The 16,606-nt window shown below is 41.7% G+C and overlaps 3 protein-coding genes across 6 annotated transcripts in view; 1 reads left to right on the top strand and 2 right to left on the bottom strand.

Moving 5' to 3' along the window:
• The window catches only part of mbd2 (methyl-CpG binding domain protein 2), a 29,329-nt gene extending 22,653 nt beyond the window's left edge, over positions 1–6,676 (top strand). Inside the window, exons 7-9 of one of the 4 annotated variants that reach the window (XR_007039413.1) lie at positions 464–562; positions 645–728; positions 2,425–2,541. Coding sequence is in view for 1 of the 4 variants with exons in the window: in XM_047373465.1 (XP_047229421.1) it covers positions 2,425–2,581 (157 nt within the window). In the remaining 3 variants the exon portion in view is untranslated. Of the gene's footprint in view, positions 1–463; positions 563–644; positions 729–2,424; positions 2,972–6,541 lie in introns of those variants that run through there. The other 3 variants (XM_047373467.1, XM_047373465.1, XM_047373466.1) reach the window with 3 other exon arrangements.
• An 800-nt stretch (positions 6,677–7,476) lies between these two features.
• On the bottom strand, positions 7,477–10,443 carry LOC124872226 (lysozyme C-like). The gene is made up of 4 exons (XM_047371988.1): positions 10,204–10,443; positions 9,300–9,458; positions 8,033–8,111; positions 7,477–7,929 (listed from the first exon to the last, which is right to left on the bottom strand). The coding sequence occupies exons 1-4, from the start codon at positions 10,331–10,333 to the stop codon at positions 7,848–7,850; spliced, it is 450 nt and encodes a 149-aa protein (XP_047227944.1). The 5' UTR covers positions 10,334–10,443; the 3' UTR covers positions 7,477–7,847.
• Positions 10,444–11,630: 1,187 nt separating this feature from the next.
• On the bottom strand, positions 11,631–16,169 carry LOC124872821 (lysozyme C-like). The gene is made up of 4 exons (XM_047373190.1): positions 15,977–16,169; positions 13,178–13,336; positions 12,969–13,047; positions 11,631–12,877 (listed from the first exon to the last, which is right to left on the bottom strand). Exons 1-4 carry the CDS (start codon positions 16,110–16,112, stop codon positions 12,811–12,813), a joined length of 441 nt encoding a protein of 146 aa, XP_047229146.1. The 5' UTR covers positions 16,113–16,169; the 3' UTR covers positions 11,631–12,810.
• Positions 16,170–16,606: the final 437 nt, after the last annotated feature.

The raw sequence follows: 16,606 nt of genomic DNA, 5'->3' as shown, positions 1-16,606 counted from the left end.
GTCCATCATCTGTCCATCATCTGTCCATCCATCCATCCGTCCATCATCAATCCATCCGTCCGTCCGTCCATCTGTCCATCCATCCGTCCATCATCTGTCCATCCATCTGTCCATCCATCCGTCCATCTGTCCGTCCATCATCCATCCATCCATCCGTCCATCCATCCGTCCGTCCATCATCCATCCGTCCGTCCATCTGTCCATCCATCATCCATCCATCCATCCGTCCATCCATCCGTCCATCATCCATCCATCCGTCTATCATCTGTCCATCCGTCCGTCCAGATAGAGATTAAATTACACACATTTGGACTCTTTACAACAGACTTATCAAGGCAGTTGGTTGCTTATAATTTATTTAGGGGTACCACAGTAAAGGGGATTAAATAAAAATGCAAGACGTTTTCAGATTTATATTTTAAACCATTTCTAAAAGCATGAATAATTTTCTTTTACTTTACAGTTCTTCTCTACTCGGTGTTGGTCATTACATAAAAACACAGTTTGTGGTTGGAAACGGGACAAGCTGTGGAAAGGTTCTAAAGGTGGAAATATTCTGCATGTACGTCTTCCCAGAACAACAGAATAATGTCATAAATTAAAGTATTTAAAACATTTGATGCATTTGTTTCTTCTTCATGTAGCTGCTGTAGGATTCCCCTGTTTTATTCGGAAAGCTCCTAACTTCCTCCACCCCCTGAGGGCCTCGGAGCTGCTAAACACACTCGGTGATGAACTCTGTGTGTCTCTTGAGTGTCATTGTTTCAGTTCTCACTGCGTCTGCTTCAGCGTTTTCATGTTTCAGCCTGATAATCCCCGCCTCGGTCTTAATTACTCCCTAATAATTAGAAAATCCTGATAATCTGCAGCTTAATCGACACACGCACACAGACTGGACGGGTTTCTCTGTAGGACTTTTAAGCAGATAATTCTCTCTGTGCTTCAATGTTAATTAGCAGCAGCTGAAAACTGCCTGAATCAGCTCCTCTGGAAACTCCAGCTAATAATCACGTCTGTCTGTTCGCCGTCAGCGGAGGGAACCTGTAGTCTCCATCAGATAAAACCAGTCTGCACATTTAAAGGAACAGTCCTGCGTTTGCTGCAGGGATGGAGAGGATGATTTCAGGCCTGAACCCGAGCTGTGAAGAGAGGAAAACATGAAATCCTGGAAAAAAACAAAAAACATTTGTTGACCCCTGATAATAGTCAGAGACAACACAACACTAGAGCTGAAAGCAGATATTTACATACTCTGCATATAAAGGCATATTAACCCTTTTCTGACGTGAAATCAGATCCAACTTTTCCGGTTTCAGGTTAGTTATGACAAACAAGATCACTTCTGTTTGCTAAACGCCAGAATTATGACTTTTTAATACTTTGTTTAAATTTAAAACTCTCCACATATTTCCTTTTAATTTGTAAAAGGGTTGTAGTTTGTCCCATTTCTCCTGACAGAACCGATTAGGACTGTAGGAGAACCTGTTCTGTTCGTTCATGTCTTCTGGGGCTGAGATCAGTCTTGATTGTCCTGAAGCCTCTTAGTAACTAAGCTGGTGATATCCTGAGCAGATTGTGCATTTAGAAGACCCATCTGTGCCTGAGCCTTAGCTTCCTGGCTGATGGTTTGAGATGTTGCTTCAACATTTCCTGATAATCTTTTTTCTTCTACAATCTGTTTTTCTCTGTTGCCTCTGCAGTGATGGCTTCTTGCCTGTCAGTCCATGTCGGTACTGGACTTGTTTCCCTGTTGGTAATGACTCACTCACCAGCTTCAGCAGTATCTTCACAAGGTCTGCAGCTATTGTTCTGGGGTTGATTCACGCATTTCACAGCAGAACCTGTTCATCTCTGGGGTTCAGAGATGAACTGGTTCTGGTGTGAACCAGTTCATCTCTGTGGGACACAGAACCCGTATCCTACCATGGCGGTATGATGCAGGACATTCCCAAGCTGTTTGTTCCTGCATATAACTGTTTGAACAGATGAACGTGGAACCTTCTGGTATCTGGACCCAAGGATGAACTGGACTGGTGGAGGTCCACAGTTCTCTTCCTGGTATCTTGAATAACTTATTTTGTGTGTTTGAGGTGATGCCTTAAAACGCCTCCTGGTGTTCCTCCATTTAACTCTAATGTTGGACATTTAACCTATCAGAAGCTTACGGAGCCATGACATCATCACCTGGGTCTTCCCAAACCATTTAGAGGCTCAGTGATCCTAGAAATAACTGTTAATCCTAACTGAGCTGGTTTCACATGTTTGTGTAGAAGTTGATCTTCAAATATCTGAAGAGATTGTTTCCAAGTTGAATCAATAAAAAGCTTCATGTTTTGCAGGATGGAAACAAACTGAACAGAAACTTAAACTTTCTGCTGTTTTAGACTGAGAGTTAACTGCTTCCTCCTGTCCGTTTCTCCTCAGAGCCTATCTGTCCACCAGCCTCAGGGTTATCTCCATCTTCATCCAAATCAAGACTGCACACCTAGAACTCCCCACAGACCCAAAATCAACCAGCATCGACCTGCTTCACCCAACCTTCCTGCTCAGCAAACCGTTTCCACGCCGGACATCCGCCTGATCCGGAGCAGCTCAGACTGCAGTAAGAGGATCCACTGCAGGAACACTGAGAGCTGCAGCAGCAACCAAAGCCTTCAACCAGCATTCATCTTTTCTACTGACGCACCTCCTGATGCCATCAGTCTTCTTCTCATCAGACGGACGGCATGATGAATGAAGTGAAGAGCAGCTCCAGCATTAGAACCAAAGCTGAAAACTGCAGGACAGCTTGTGCTAACTGCTAAACTGATTATTGGAGGCAGATGTCATCAGCTTGAAGTCTTCAGGGTGTAATAATTATGAGAATTTACATATTAAACAGAATAATTACTTATTTAAAACAAATTTTATACCTTCAGAGAACTTTAGTGTACATTTCTTCGACTGGAGAAAATAAAAAGATTATATTCAATTTGCTTGTGGTTTTTAATCCTAGATGATCAGGTTGGAAACTGGGAAACATTTTCCCTCCATTTAGAGTCATGTGACTTCCTGCAGCAAACATCTGGCTCTTCACCTCTGGTCCAGGTTCTCCGGAGAAGTTTCCATCCGTTCATCATGATTTAGCTGTTCTGCTTCCAGGGTGGAATAATTTTACAACAAACATCTGCAGAGAATCTGGAGCACAATTGAACCAAATGCACCGGTACCACTGGCAGTGAAACAGTCCCGCACCATGGTACTGCCACCACCATGCTGGACAGTTGGACTGGCAACGTCCTAAAATTCTACATGCAGCCTCAAATATGTACACCCACACTGATATTTGGGTAAATGTTTTAAGTCGCACCTGGACTACTAGCTTCTGGACCACTAACAAGAAGCTTTTGGTATAGTTCTGGCTGATGTTGGACCACACTTCTTGGCAGAATTGGTAAAATTCCTTTAAATAAGTTGCTCTCTTAGCATAGACCCGACTTTTAATCCTAGTCTATCAATAGGTTGAGATCGTAAGCTTGGGAAGGGCATTTCAGAAGCTTGACGTTAGTCCAGTCCAAGACCAGTCTGGATGAGTGCTTTGGATCATTAGCTGGGTTAGACCACCCGACTGTGTCTGAGGTTTACCTTTTTGACACAGACTGTCCCCCTCAGAGAAAATGAAGTTGGGGTGGATGTTCAGAAACCACCAAAGCTCAAGCCTGCTCTGAACTGGAAGCTACTCCAACACCAGTGTCACTGTTCTTTCCTTGGAGGATGGCGACCAGGAAAAAAGCCTCTGCTCCAAACTGAACTAATTCAAGCTGGAATTAAATCTGCAGCCGTCCATATCGACAAGCTGAATGTCTCCTGAAGAAACGCTTGATGGTCCGATGAGACTGAGACAGACTTTATTGTAAAGTCTAGGCTTTCAAAACTAAAGAACCATCTTTTAAACATGATGGTAGCGTCTTGCTGCGGGACTGTTTGGTTGCTTGTGGGTCTGGTGCATTGCACAAAGAAATAACGCAGGACCAAATTCATCTCAAACTAACAGCTAGATGTTCATGAAAGGACGTGGAGCTTGTTTAGAAGCTCTGAGGAGAACGTTTTATTCCTTCCTTCCAGGTTTCTGTGGCAGAGATCAGAATCGCATACAGACATTTAATTAGTTTGGACTTTTGACCAGTTGTTGGAGACATTAAGTGTTCTCTTTCATAAATCAAATCCGTCCATTTATACAGACTTAAATTTAATTACAGACATTCCAGTTTGATCCCAGTCCAACGCTATCTAAGGAAGCCCAGCTGATTGCATCGAGTCTTTAGCTTTGCAGCAATCTTTCCTGAGGAAGAAACCTCCAGCAGAACCAGAACCAGGCTCAGGATGAGCAGCCATCTGCTGCAATCAACCTGTGTTTCAGTCAATCTCCACATCACATTTTCTTGCTGGTTTCTCTGTCATTAGTTGGAAAACTGCATTTTATCTGAACTTTCATGACTTACTCCCAGTTTCTCTGGTCACAAACTTTCTTCTGTTCCTCCAGAACAAGGCTGTGCTGTTTGTTCTGTCCAGATGTTGGACTCTGGTTTTGTGATCAAATGTGTTAAAAACAGGCTGAGACAAAGCAGGCTGCCAGTGCTGCCCTCATTTGCATCAGCTAATGACTTTATGATGCCAGTTTCTGATCGTTGCAGCCTCACATTTAAAATCCTGCTTCAGAGCCAGATGCTCCCATCTCTCCTTATCTCCGTCTCTTCCAGGGGTTCCAGTTTCCCAGCAGCATCAGCGGCTCCGCTTGTGATCTGCATCCTAAAACAAAAGGAGCAACATGGAAAACATAAAGCTCAGATATTGTTGGAACAAATGAATATTTAACCGTAGCACAGCACAAATGAATGTGCTGCTGGAGCTGCTTCCAGATGGGAGGAAATGACTGCAGATACTTGGCTTCAGTATCATCTGCAGCTGTGAAGAAGTTTTTATCCCGCTTTTTGGTCAAATCTAAATGTTTCAGGTCATTAAACAAATTTCAGTCAAAGATGAACCTGAGTAAACTCAAAAAGCAAATGATGATTTCCTCCTTTAAAGGGAAAAGTTCCAAACCATCGTGGCCAAATTAGTTTTCTGTGATTCACCAGTTTTGACACCTAAGATCAGGTAAACTAGCCACACTCTGCTATAATTACTGCCTGACCTGTAGAATATTATATTAACAATAATAAAATCACTTAAACAGCACCTGACCGGCAGCATGAAGTAGGCTAAAAGATCCCAAAAAGCAACACACCAAGACCCGATCTAAAAAAAAATCAAGAAGGGATAAAAAACATAAAGTCACTGACATCTGTCAGTCTAGAAAGGATTACAGAGCCATTTTTGAGGCTTTGGGACTCCAGAGAACCTCAGTGAGAACCTTCATCCACACATGGACATGAACACGTGGAACAGTGGAGAACTTCTCCAGTGACCTGTTAAGTGATTTTTTTATTTTGCAGGTCAGGCAGGAATCAGGTCTTGGTGTGGATAATGAAACCGAAGCAGAGAAAGTAGTTTAATCATGAAGAATGTGGGCTTCAACAACCCCAGTAATTATGTTTTCACACAGGGAAGAGTTCATTTTCCTCCTATTAGTGAAATCATCTCTACACACAACTTCTCGTATTTATTCAGACTATCTTTGCCTGATATGAACATTTATTTCATAATCTTAAACTTTAATTGAAACAGAAGAAATCTGTAGTAAATACTTGTAGTCATTGTGGTCCAAACCTCCTAAGCTGCACATAAGTTCAAAGATAACAAGGAACCCTGTTGTTTCAGGTCTTCTTCAGTGGAACATGATCTTTTTGTAGAACAGTTTTCCTGTTCGGAGTTCCAATGCTCATTTTATTGCAGGTTTTGAACATGTCTGCAACATTTCTTAGAGGTTCTGGACCTTTACAACCATCTTATCTGCAGGAACAGCAGGCTGCTGCTTTATTTTTCTTCAGAGTTGTAATCATTTTAAATCCATCTTTGCTGCATTGCTGTTTCAGAAAAAGATAGCTTAATAAAAGTTCTGAGGTCCATCCCAATAATCATGTAGAGTATTTGGACTCTCGGTTGCCAGGCCTTGATGACCATCTATCCCATAATTCTTCAGGATTTGAGTCCATAGCATCTTGCATCGGCCACAGCAGCAGAAACACCAGAACCGTTCCTCTGGTCTCACTGCAGAAACGAGGCTTCCAGAACCTGTGTTCATCTCAGGTTTTTTATACATCATCTTCCAGCAATAAAGTAACACTTTTCCCGTTCACATGTTCTGGGCTTTCAGCACCAGAACTAGTTGCGAGTATTTTATGTGTTTTGGGGTCTCAGGCAACTGTTTTAGGGATTTATTCATCTTTGGATTTTTAGTCATTTAGTTCCCTATTTTCCACGTGGTTCTGTTTCTGGGAATTTCCACTTTTTGTTTGACTCTGAGCATCAAGTACTTCTCTCTCTGTGTTTAGTTTTTTAGTTAACACATGGATCTGCTTTATTCTAAACTATCTTTTGTTGCTTTGACTGTATGTTTCAGGTGGTTGTCCTGCTGGAAGGTGAACCTCCACCCCAGTCTCAAGTCTTCTGCAGCCCGTAACACAGATGTCCTCAACCTCAAGGCCCCAGTCTATTGGTACCGGGTTGCGGAGCAATTAATAAATATGTCTAGTAATTTTGGCGGTACTGTGTGTCTTCATTGGCTTTGTGGGGGTGGAGCTCCCCTGTGGGGTTTTTCCCCCTGTGAGGAGGGGATTTATGGCCTTTGGGTTCGGGGGCATGTGTTTGATAGCTGTGTTCTGGTAGGTTGTGGGCCTGTGGGGAAATTCAAGGGGGTGGGAGGCTCATGGGGTTAAGATCGGAATGCGTCCATTGTTGTGTGTCTTTATGTTGGGGTGTGTGGGTGTGACTGTTTGTATCTTATGCTTGAAGGTGGGAATGTGTGGTTGTGACTGTGTGCCCCCGTTTTTGTCTCAGGTTGGGTCTTTCCTAGATCATCTTAGCCCGCCCATCAAATGTGGGGTCTATTTCCTCACGGTACACTCCCTGCCGGTGGCTGGTGTCTCTGCCCGCTGGTTTATTGGTTCCCGATGTCCGGGGCTGGGTGCTTTGGCATAGCTCCCTAGTCTGTGGACCTATGGGCTCTTCGCTGCAGCTCCCCTGATCCCAGCGGTGGCCCTCCTGTGGCTCCTGGGCTCTGGGGGGCATTTGGATGTCTGGTGCATGTAGTCAGAGGAAGAACTAGACTATGGTGGACCTTTATCAAGTTAAAACAACTCCATAATTGAAAATTAATGCTTAAATTGCCATAAGGGTGCATTAGATGCATTAAATATTATATTATATTATATTATTTTACTCCTGGCAACAAATGAATTAGGACAAAAAATAAACCCTACCACTATACAGTTCTATGCTGAAGCTGCAAGTGCATATCATCCAAAAATAGTACAAAACATAGGAACAAGGCAGGCAGATATGTTATATTTTATTGAACAGAGCACTGACACAGGAAATTCATCCTAATGATTGCAGGCAAGTTGATTAAACAGAAATAAAGTGATGACATCTTAATTGTAGAGCTGAGATACAGATATCTGTACCTCAAATTCAGAAACAGATGCAGGAAGAAAAAATACATTCAAGAAGATTACACTTACAAAACAATTATGCTAGATATTAAGTTGAAAGTTCATACAGCTTCATAAAAAGCAACATTTTATTTAAGCACAGTAAATATTCTGATTGTGTTTTGTGTAATTCTTATAAGAAGATTTAAACAACTTTGATGTAATTTCTTTAATCAGCAGTCAGTTTCTTCTTTATGTTACTGAGAGCTTCCTGGTTTATAGAAATGACAAATTCAGGCCGCATCCGTCCAAATATTTTGTCACATCTTGGTTCTTACAGTGCACACGCCAGCCCACCCTGAAACCAGACAAATAAAAACATCATCTGCATATACTGTAACTTTCCACGCTGAAGATTAGCCATCCTATTGTTGCTAATCACATGATCTGTCACATGTTACCAGGCTGCGATGCCTTGGGGATCGCTGACAACTTGTTTGGCACAGCTGATGGCCACGCTCACGTCGTCAGTCAGTAGTTCTGTGAGAGAAAAACATTAATACTTTTATAAATGTAACAATACGCCATTAAATTAATCTGTAATAACCTAAATGATGTTTGAATTAGTTTAAATAACTGAACTGACTTCAGCAAATACATTTCAGTTTAAGCTCCACTGTCAGAAAAATTATTTCTTTTAAAACCTTTGAACTGAACTGGATCACAACTGGCAGACCTGTACTTAAATGGAATGAGTCCAAATTTAAATGGATGGAAAAGCATTTATCGGCTTTAACACCACTGTCTCTATTTTATATCAATTGGACTAAATTAGCCCGAACGGTACTGAAGTTATTTAGAACAAATTTGGGTCCAAATGGACTGTAGTCATGTAGAATTAACGTGATTGAACTAGGCAATATGGGGTGATTGTTGTTCAACAGGAAGAGTTGTCTCTACAATCGGAAATGTTTAAGTTCAAATCCCAGCTTGTTGAGGTACCCTTAGGCAGGACAACTAGCCCTTAAGTCGCCAACAGATCTGTGTATTGATGTATACATTTTCTAATGTTAGTGAATGTGGTTTGAGTGGTTGATATAATTGGAAATATGTCATTTATCATGTTTAATTGGAATAAATAGGATAGATTTAGACTGAATTAACTCAAACTGCACTGTACCTCAACATGCAGTGATGTGGAGTCCTCTGCATTTTTCCTTTAAACTGGTTTAAACCAGACTGTGCAAACTTGGTATAATATGTACTGAACTGGATTGTGTTGAACTGGAAGAAATAGGATGAACTGACAGAACTGTCTGGACTCACATCATTTTTTTACAAAACAAATTAAATCGTAATTGGCATGAATTGGACTAAACTGACTTGGAATGAACCACACTGAGTTGGACTATAAGCTCAAGTGAATCAACTGACTGAGTTGGCTTGAAATTAACTGCATTTATTTTAATTAAACTGACTTTAAAGGAAGAATTAAAAATATGTGCATTCAAACCAAATTTTATTTGTGGTGTTAATAAAAGTATATTTTGCTATACATTAATCAAATAATACCAACATACTAAACTACACAGAAGCATTTCATTCAGCCAGTCTATAGGAAAAATTAAGCCTAACATAAATGCATGAAAAAAAGTTCACAGTTCATTTCCAAACCCTTAGCAGGAAGCACAGCTTGGTTTCACACCCAGCCTATAGTTAAAAGCTTACGGCTGCACATGATCCGACATCCGTTGGCTGTTTTGATCCGGGTGTCGTTGCACCACCAGCGGCTGTTGATCTGGAAGATGCCGTAGTCCGTGGATTTGTCTCTGTTGTGGTTGATTGCTGAGGTACTGTATCCTGACTCCCATTTCGTCAGACAGACCCCTACACATAAAAACAGTAAAAACAGTGGCTCAGAGGTTTCATATGTATGCAACTTGAGCTAGAATGGAGCAGAGGGCATAAATGGTTGTGTCTGGTGTGAGTGTTACCAAAACATCCAACAGTTAAAACTGTGAGTGAAGGTCAGCAGACATGGACCTGGTGCTTCTGAAGCTAATTAAACACACCATGAGTTATTATTAGTGTGCCTTAAATAGATTAATCATGTTTAAACTCTATGGCATCACAATTTCTGGTACCCTTCCTGTTTGTACTTTTTACACTTGTCCTTTTCCAACAGGACATTACCAAGTCTTCTCCAGGAATATTTCACAAGCAGACAGAGAGAGAGCAGCCTCGACTTTTAAAACAAAACTAACCTGTTTCAAACAATTATCTCATATTTCCACCTCTGAATAAATGTGCTCACATTACAGATAACATTTTTTATTCCTCAGAGTAAGACTCTTCTGCTGCTGCAGATTGATTTCTTTTAAGGCTTTTAACACAGAGACAGTGGAGGACGTGGAAAATGATCCGTTGGTTTGAAACTCACCTACCGGGACAAAAGAAAAATGGGATTTTTGTATATAATTTTTTTAAATGACAAAAGGAAATACTCGGCTGCTAGTACTAGTAGCATTTAGGAGTAGTAGTTGTTGGTGTGTATACATATGTAGTTCACATGAAAGCTGCCATGTTAAAGATGCCTCATCAGCCTCATCAGATGGAGCAGGATTGTACTTACAGTTGGCCAGGCTGATGCCACGGTAACCATCCATCCCAAAACTCTTCATCGTCCGCGCCCAGGCGCACCGCTCGAAGACTTTTCCCTCGACCAGAACCGCCGCCAGCAGCAGAAACACCAGACTCTTCATCGTGTCCTCTCAGCTGAACTGAGTCGTTCTATTGTTTGTTGCAGGAACTGAAGCTCAGCAGGAAACTCTGTAATTCCCAAATCTTCACTGTGGTCAGCTTTAAAAATGACAAACACACAGGAACAGAAAATAATTTTACTTCCCTAATTTGCTGCTGTTATGTTAGTGTGAGCTTCTGCTTTTTGTGTTTTTAATGGTTCTGATTTGGGTTTTATTGTAAGATAACTTCTTCAACTTGTAAAAAGAACAGATAACTTCTCCAGCCCTTAAAAGGAAACCACTTTCCATCTACACTTGGCTCACAGTGCTGAGGGCCTCTTCACACTGAATGAAGACTCCACTACGCTCGGCACCACCTCTGAGGAAGTTGCAGGATTGCTGCAAATTTGGAAAAGTTTGTTCAGTATGCAGAAAGTCGTAAAACTGTCAGATTATATCCCCTGATATTTTTCACATCCCAGAACGTCCTCCTGCATGTTCACCACTGTTCTGGACGTCGAAGGACCTTCCCACCATGATCAGACTACCTACCGCAGACCATCTATCGACTGTTTCAGGATGCAGCAACGTGCTAGAAGATCACAACATTCTAGCACAGTGCCACCTCCATGATGAACTCATAACCTAGGGATGAGGGCCTTAAAGGGGGTAACGGCACCACCAGCATGAGCCTAACTCTCTTTCATTTGAATTTAAGAAAGAAAAAAAACAAGCTTTGATGAGTTCATTCATTCATTCATTTATCTATTTATCTGTTTATTCGTGTCCTTCATAAAAGACCATCCCTGACTGGGAGTACTGGATGGCCCAGCATTAGTTTTCCAGACACCATGAAAACATCCAGTTATTAAACTCGTTCATTTTTAATAACAAACATCAGAGTTTTGGTGCCTGAAGAAAAGATGTAGATCTGAAAGTATTAAATGTGAAATCTTCCCTCATTTGGTGGCTTTTAATAGATCATTCACCTGATTTTTCCAGTATGATGAAATTGTACAAAAGCTTCTGCAGATCTCATGAAATCAACCTCAAAAAAGAGTGAAGAACTGGACGTAAAAATCCCCTGAAATCGTTTCTGGTATCGTTTCTGTCTTTGTGCCTCCCGACAAAAAAATCAATGTTACACAACATTTCAGTCTCGCAAGTCTCCTGCTTTCCTTTTTATGAATCTTACAAAACATCACTTATGTTAGTGGTCAGTGAATGCAGCATCAGCTCAAGTAATAAAAGGAAGAAGGTCAAGAGGTTAAAAACTTTATTTGATTAGGAAACAAACCAACATGGTTCCACAGTAGAAATACTGACCTCCACACAAGCAGAAGGGAGAGTACAAATTAAAACCAGAACAGGCACAACGAAAAGGAAATAACCTTCAAGTATCAGATGATCTGACAACAGTACCATAACAAAGACTTACTCTAGTTGAAGATGAGGAACTACCAGCAGAAAATCAGTCATATGTGAATTAAAACAGAAGCAATAACCACTGGTTGTTTTACAAGTTACAGTCATGGACAAAACTAAGTACACCCTCTCTGTTTCAATTCATCAGTGTGAGCACCTCTATAAAAGCAGCTGTTTTGTCAGTTTGCTGCTCTAGAGCATACAAGCGTCTGTTAACACAATGCCAGGGTGGAAAGACAAAAGCAAAGGCCTCAGAGAAGTAAGTTTTGCTACTCATAAGGTAATCTCCAAACTATCTGAAGGTCATCATTTTACAGACGGAAAGATTATTCCCAAGTGGAAAACGTCTCAGACAGCTGCCAATCTTCCCAGGACAGGACGTCTGAGCAGATTCGGTCCAATGTCAGAGCGTGAAGCTTAAGAGAAATAACCTAAAACCCAAGAGCTCCATCACACGCTTCAGTTAGTAGGTTAAAGGTCATGACAAGACAGTTTGAAAGACATTGAACTAGTATGGTAAGTAGTTCACATACATAGCATCCAACATGGTGGTGGAGGGATCATGAACTGGACTTGTTTCTCATCCATAGAACCTGGGCACCTGACAGTGGACCATGATCTCCTCTGTGTACCAAAGTACTCTGGAGTCTGAAGTTTAGTCAAAACTGGGTGATCAACAGAAGAATGATCTCAAACACAGCAGAGGATCTACAACAGAATGGAGAAAAAAAAAACAAGGTGCTCCAATGGTCCAGTCAAAGTCCAGACCTTAACCTGATTGAAATGCAGGGGTGGGACCCTCAGTAACAAATGTCTACAAACCTCTGTGAACTGAAGCAAAGCTGGAAAGAACAGTGGACCAAACCTCAACCATAATAATGTGAGAAGCTGATGAAGCCAGATAGAAAACCTGCTGAAGAAGATTCTTCAAGTTGCTGGATCAGGGGGTGTACTTAGTTTTTTAGGACTGTATCTTCTTATAGATCGATCCCTAAAAGTTACAGACTAAACAGACAATAATTTAAATCTGCAGGATTAATGTTTGATCAGCTGTTCTGTCTCTGGTCTCCAGGTTAGAGGCTGCAATCTCTCAAATAGTTTCTCAGGTCTTTGTTCTTACAGTGAAGACGCCAGGCCACCCTGAAACCAAACACAAGCCTGTTACCAAAGAAGGTCCAACTATGAACATCAAACTAGTCCCAGCATCACAGTATCTGTTACATGATCCCACCATGCTTCGATGCCTTGGGGATCTCTGACCACGCGTTTGGCGCAGTTGATTGCATCACTCACATCATCTGTCTGGAGTTCTGTGAGAAGATTAAAAAACTGGTACTTCTTTACACATAAAGTCCAACACTTTCAACAGTGTACACCAAGATTTAGTAGAATAAACATGGAGGACCTTTTTTTGAAGGACTTTGTTATTTCATCACTTACGGCTGCACCTCATGCGACATCCATTGGCTGTTTGGATCTGTCCATCGTTGCACCACCAGCGGTTGTTCATCTGGAAGATGCCGTAGTCAGTCGAGCCATCTCTGTTGACGTTGGTTGCTCGAGTATTGAAGCGTGACTCGTGCTCGGTCAGGCAGACCCCTGCATACAATCAGGGACGACAACGTTCCCGGGAAAGGGAGGCCCTTCAGATCAAGTTTTAGATTTACTCCAGTCATGGTTTGAGTAACTGTTTAGCATTTGGGCCGAAGCTTCGCTTGGATGAGGAAAATCATCCATTTATCTGTTGTCTCTTTCTGCCTAATTCCCTTCAGGGTGATGGGAGAACTGAAGTCTATCTCCAAAGACCACTGGGCAAGAGGCATTGTGGAAACAATCAAGAAAAACAACCACACACTCACAGTTAACCGCAGACTACCTGAGGACATCCTGGAATATCCAAGTAAACCAACATGCATGATTTTAGACTGTGGAAGGAGACCGGAAAAAACCCAGGTATGCAACGGGAGAACATGAAGGTCCTGGACATTTTCACTTTAAGGCAAATATATTAAACAAGCCACCATGCATCATCATACTGGTGTTCTGGACACAGATTAGTCCAGCGGTCCAGTTCTTGGTTAAGACAGTAGGCTTACTGGGAAATCTATTTGTAGGTTACCTAGAAACAGGTAACCCATCTGTCCAGGCTGCAGCAGTAGCTAATGATTCCAGTTTTACTCTGAGGTTGTAATTTTCCACCCAGCTCTGTTACACCTCTGATCCACCACAGGAGATAATCCCAGAGCCAAAATCCCCACCATCTTTAACTTAGATCTTGTCTTCATTTGCACGAACTGGCCAAGAATTCACCTGTTTCCAGGTGGAGCACCAAGCAGTGATAGTTGTTGATGAAAACCTAGAAAATAACACATGTAAATGTACTGAAGCTAAAGAACCAAACAGATGAAGAGAAAGACAGGTTTTAACCCCCAGAACTAGCAACACGTTTTATATTAACGATACATTGGCCAGCTGGGGGGATTTCCACTCCCCATGACACCCACACTTGATATACAGGTCCTTCTCAAAAAATTAGCATATTGTGATAAAGTTCATTATTTTCCATAATGTCATGATGAAAATTTAACATTCATATATTTTAGATTCATTGCACACTAACTGAAATATTTCAGGTCTTTTATTGTCTTAATACGGATGATTTTGGCATACAGCTCATGAAAACCCAAAATTCCTATCTCACAAAATTAGCATATTTCATCCGACCAATAAAAGAAAAGTGCTTTTAATACAAAAAACATCAACCTTCAAATAATCATGTACAGTTATGCACTCAATACTTGGTCGGGAATCCTTTTGCAGAAATGACTGCTTCAATGCGGCGTGGCATGGAGGCAATCAGCCTGTGGCACTGCTGAGGTCTTATGGAGGCCCAGGATGCTTCGATAGCAGCCTTTAGCTCATCCAGAGTGTTGGGTCTTGAGTCTCTCAACGTTCTCTTCACAATATCCCACAGATTCTCTATGGGGTTCAGGTCAGGAGAGTTGGCAGGCCAATTGAGCACAGTGATACCATGGTCAGTAAACCATTTACCAGTGGTTTTGGCACTGTGAGCAGGTGCCAGGTCGTGCTGAAAAATGAAATCTTCATCTCCATAAAGCTTTTCAGCTGATGGAAGCATGAAGTTCTCCAAAATCTCCTGATAGCTAGCTGCATTGACCCTGCCCTTGATAAAACACAGTGGACCAACACCAGCAGCTGACACGGCACCCCAGACCATCACTGACTGTGGGTACTTGACACTGGACTTCTGGCATGTTGGCATTTCCTTCTCTCCAGTCTTCCTCCAGACTCTGGCACCTTGATTTCCAAATGACATGCAGAATTTGCTTTCATCCGAAAAAAGTACTTTGGACCACTGAGCAACAGTCCAGTGCTGCTTCTCTGTAGCCCAGGTCAGGCGCTTCTGCCGCTGTTTCTGGTTCAAAAGTGGCTTGACCTGGGGAATGCGGCACCTGTAGCCCATTTCCTGCACACGCCTGTGCACGGTGGCTCTGGATGTTTCTACTCCAGACTCAGTCCACTGCTTCCGCAGGTCCCCCAAGGTCTGGAATCGGCCCTTCTCCACAATCTTCCTCAGGGTCCGGTCACCTCTTCTCGTTGTGCAGCGTTTTCTGCCACACTTTTTCCTTCCCACAGACTTCCCACTGAGGTGCCTTGATACAGCACTCTGGGAACAGCCTATTCGTTCAGAAATGTCTTTCTGTGTCTTACCCTCTTGCTTGAGGGTGTCAATAGTGGCCTTCTGGACAGCAGTCAGGTCGGCAGTCTTACCCATGATTGGGGTTTTGAGTGATGAACCAGGCTGGGAGTTTTAAAGGCCTCAGGAATCTTTTGCAGGTGTTTAGAGTTAACTCGTTGATTCAGATGATTAGGTTCATAGCTCGTTTAGAGACCCTTTTAATGATATGCTAATTTTGTGAGATAGGAATTTTGGGTTTTCATGAGCTGTATGCCAAAATCATCCGTATTAAGACAATAAAAGACCTGAAATATTTCAGTTAGTGTGCAATGAATCTAAAATATATGAATGTTAAATTTTCATTATGACATTATGGAAAATAATGAACTTTATCACAATATGCTAATATTTTGAGAAGGACCTGTAGATGTCATTTATCAAGAAGCTGAAGCTCATGGAGAGTTGTGGGAATATAATAAAGATGGAAATGAAAGGGAAATGTTTCTGGTTGTTTATGCTGGTTATGGTTCAGTACTCACAGTTGGCCAGGTTGATCCCACGGTAACCATCCATGCCATGGCTCTTCAGCATACGCGCCCAATCACAGCGCTGGAACACTTTGGCATTGGCCACAGCCACCAACAGCAGTAACACCAGGATCTTCATCATGCCCATCTCTGCTGGACTAAATGTTTTCACCTCTGGGTTTTTGAGCCACTGTGCTCAGCTTGAAATGCCGTCGCTGCTTTATCCGGTTTTTAATCTGATTGAATGTTGTCCAAATTAAACAGTGAAGGGAACAAAACAACACAAAGATTTGATTTTTGACCCAGTTTCAATCTGGACTCTTGAATTTTAACTTTATCTGTGTTTTCCATGTAGAAACATAGATCAATGTGCAGCTAAGTCCAACAAACTGCACGTTGTGCAAGAAAATGATTACAGAATCCAGAACAAAATAAATGGATCAAGCCTTTTCCTCTTCTGTGTCGTTTAATATAATTTAATTTAATTTAATTTAATTTAATTTAATTTAATTTAATCTGATGAGTACTTTATGGAGTACTTTGGTTGACTGGGCTGCAATATGATGTGTTCTTGGAACTGGTACTTTTCAGCACTTACACGGTCCCATTTAAGAAGTTAGAGAGTAATTTACCAGAACTTAC

Source organism: Girardinichthys multiradiatus, chromosome 8, assembly GCF_021462225.1.
Source record: "Girardinichthys multiradiatus isolate DD_20200921_A chromosome 8, DD_fGirMul_XY1, whole genome shotgun sequence".
Taxonomy (NCBI): domain Eukaryota; kingdom Metazoa; phylum Chordata; class Actinopteri; order Cyprinodontiformes; family Goodeidae; genus Girardinichthys; species Girardinichthys multiradiatus.
The sequence above is the reverse complement of the archived record's forward strand: the minus strand, read 5'-3'. Positions and strand labels throughout refer to the sequence as shown.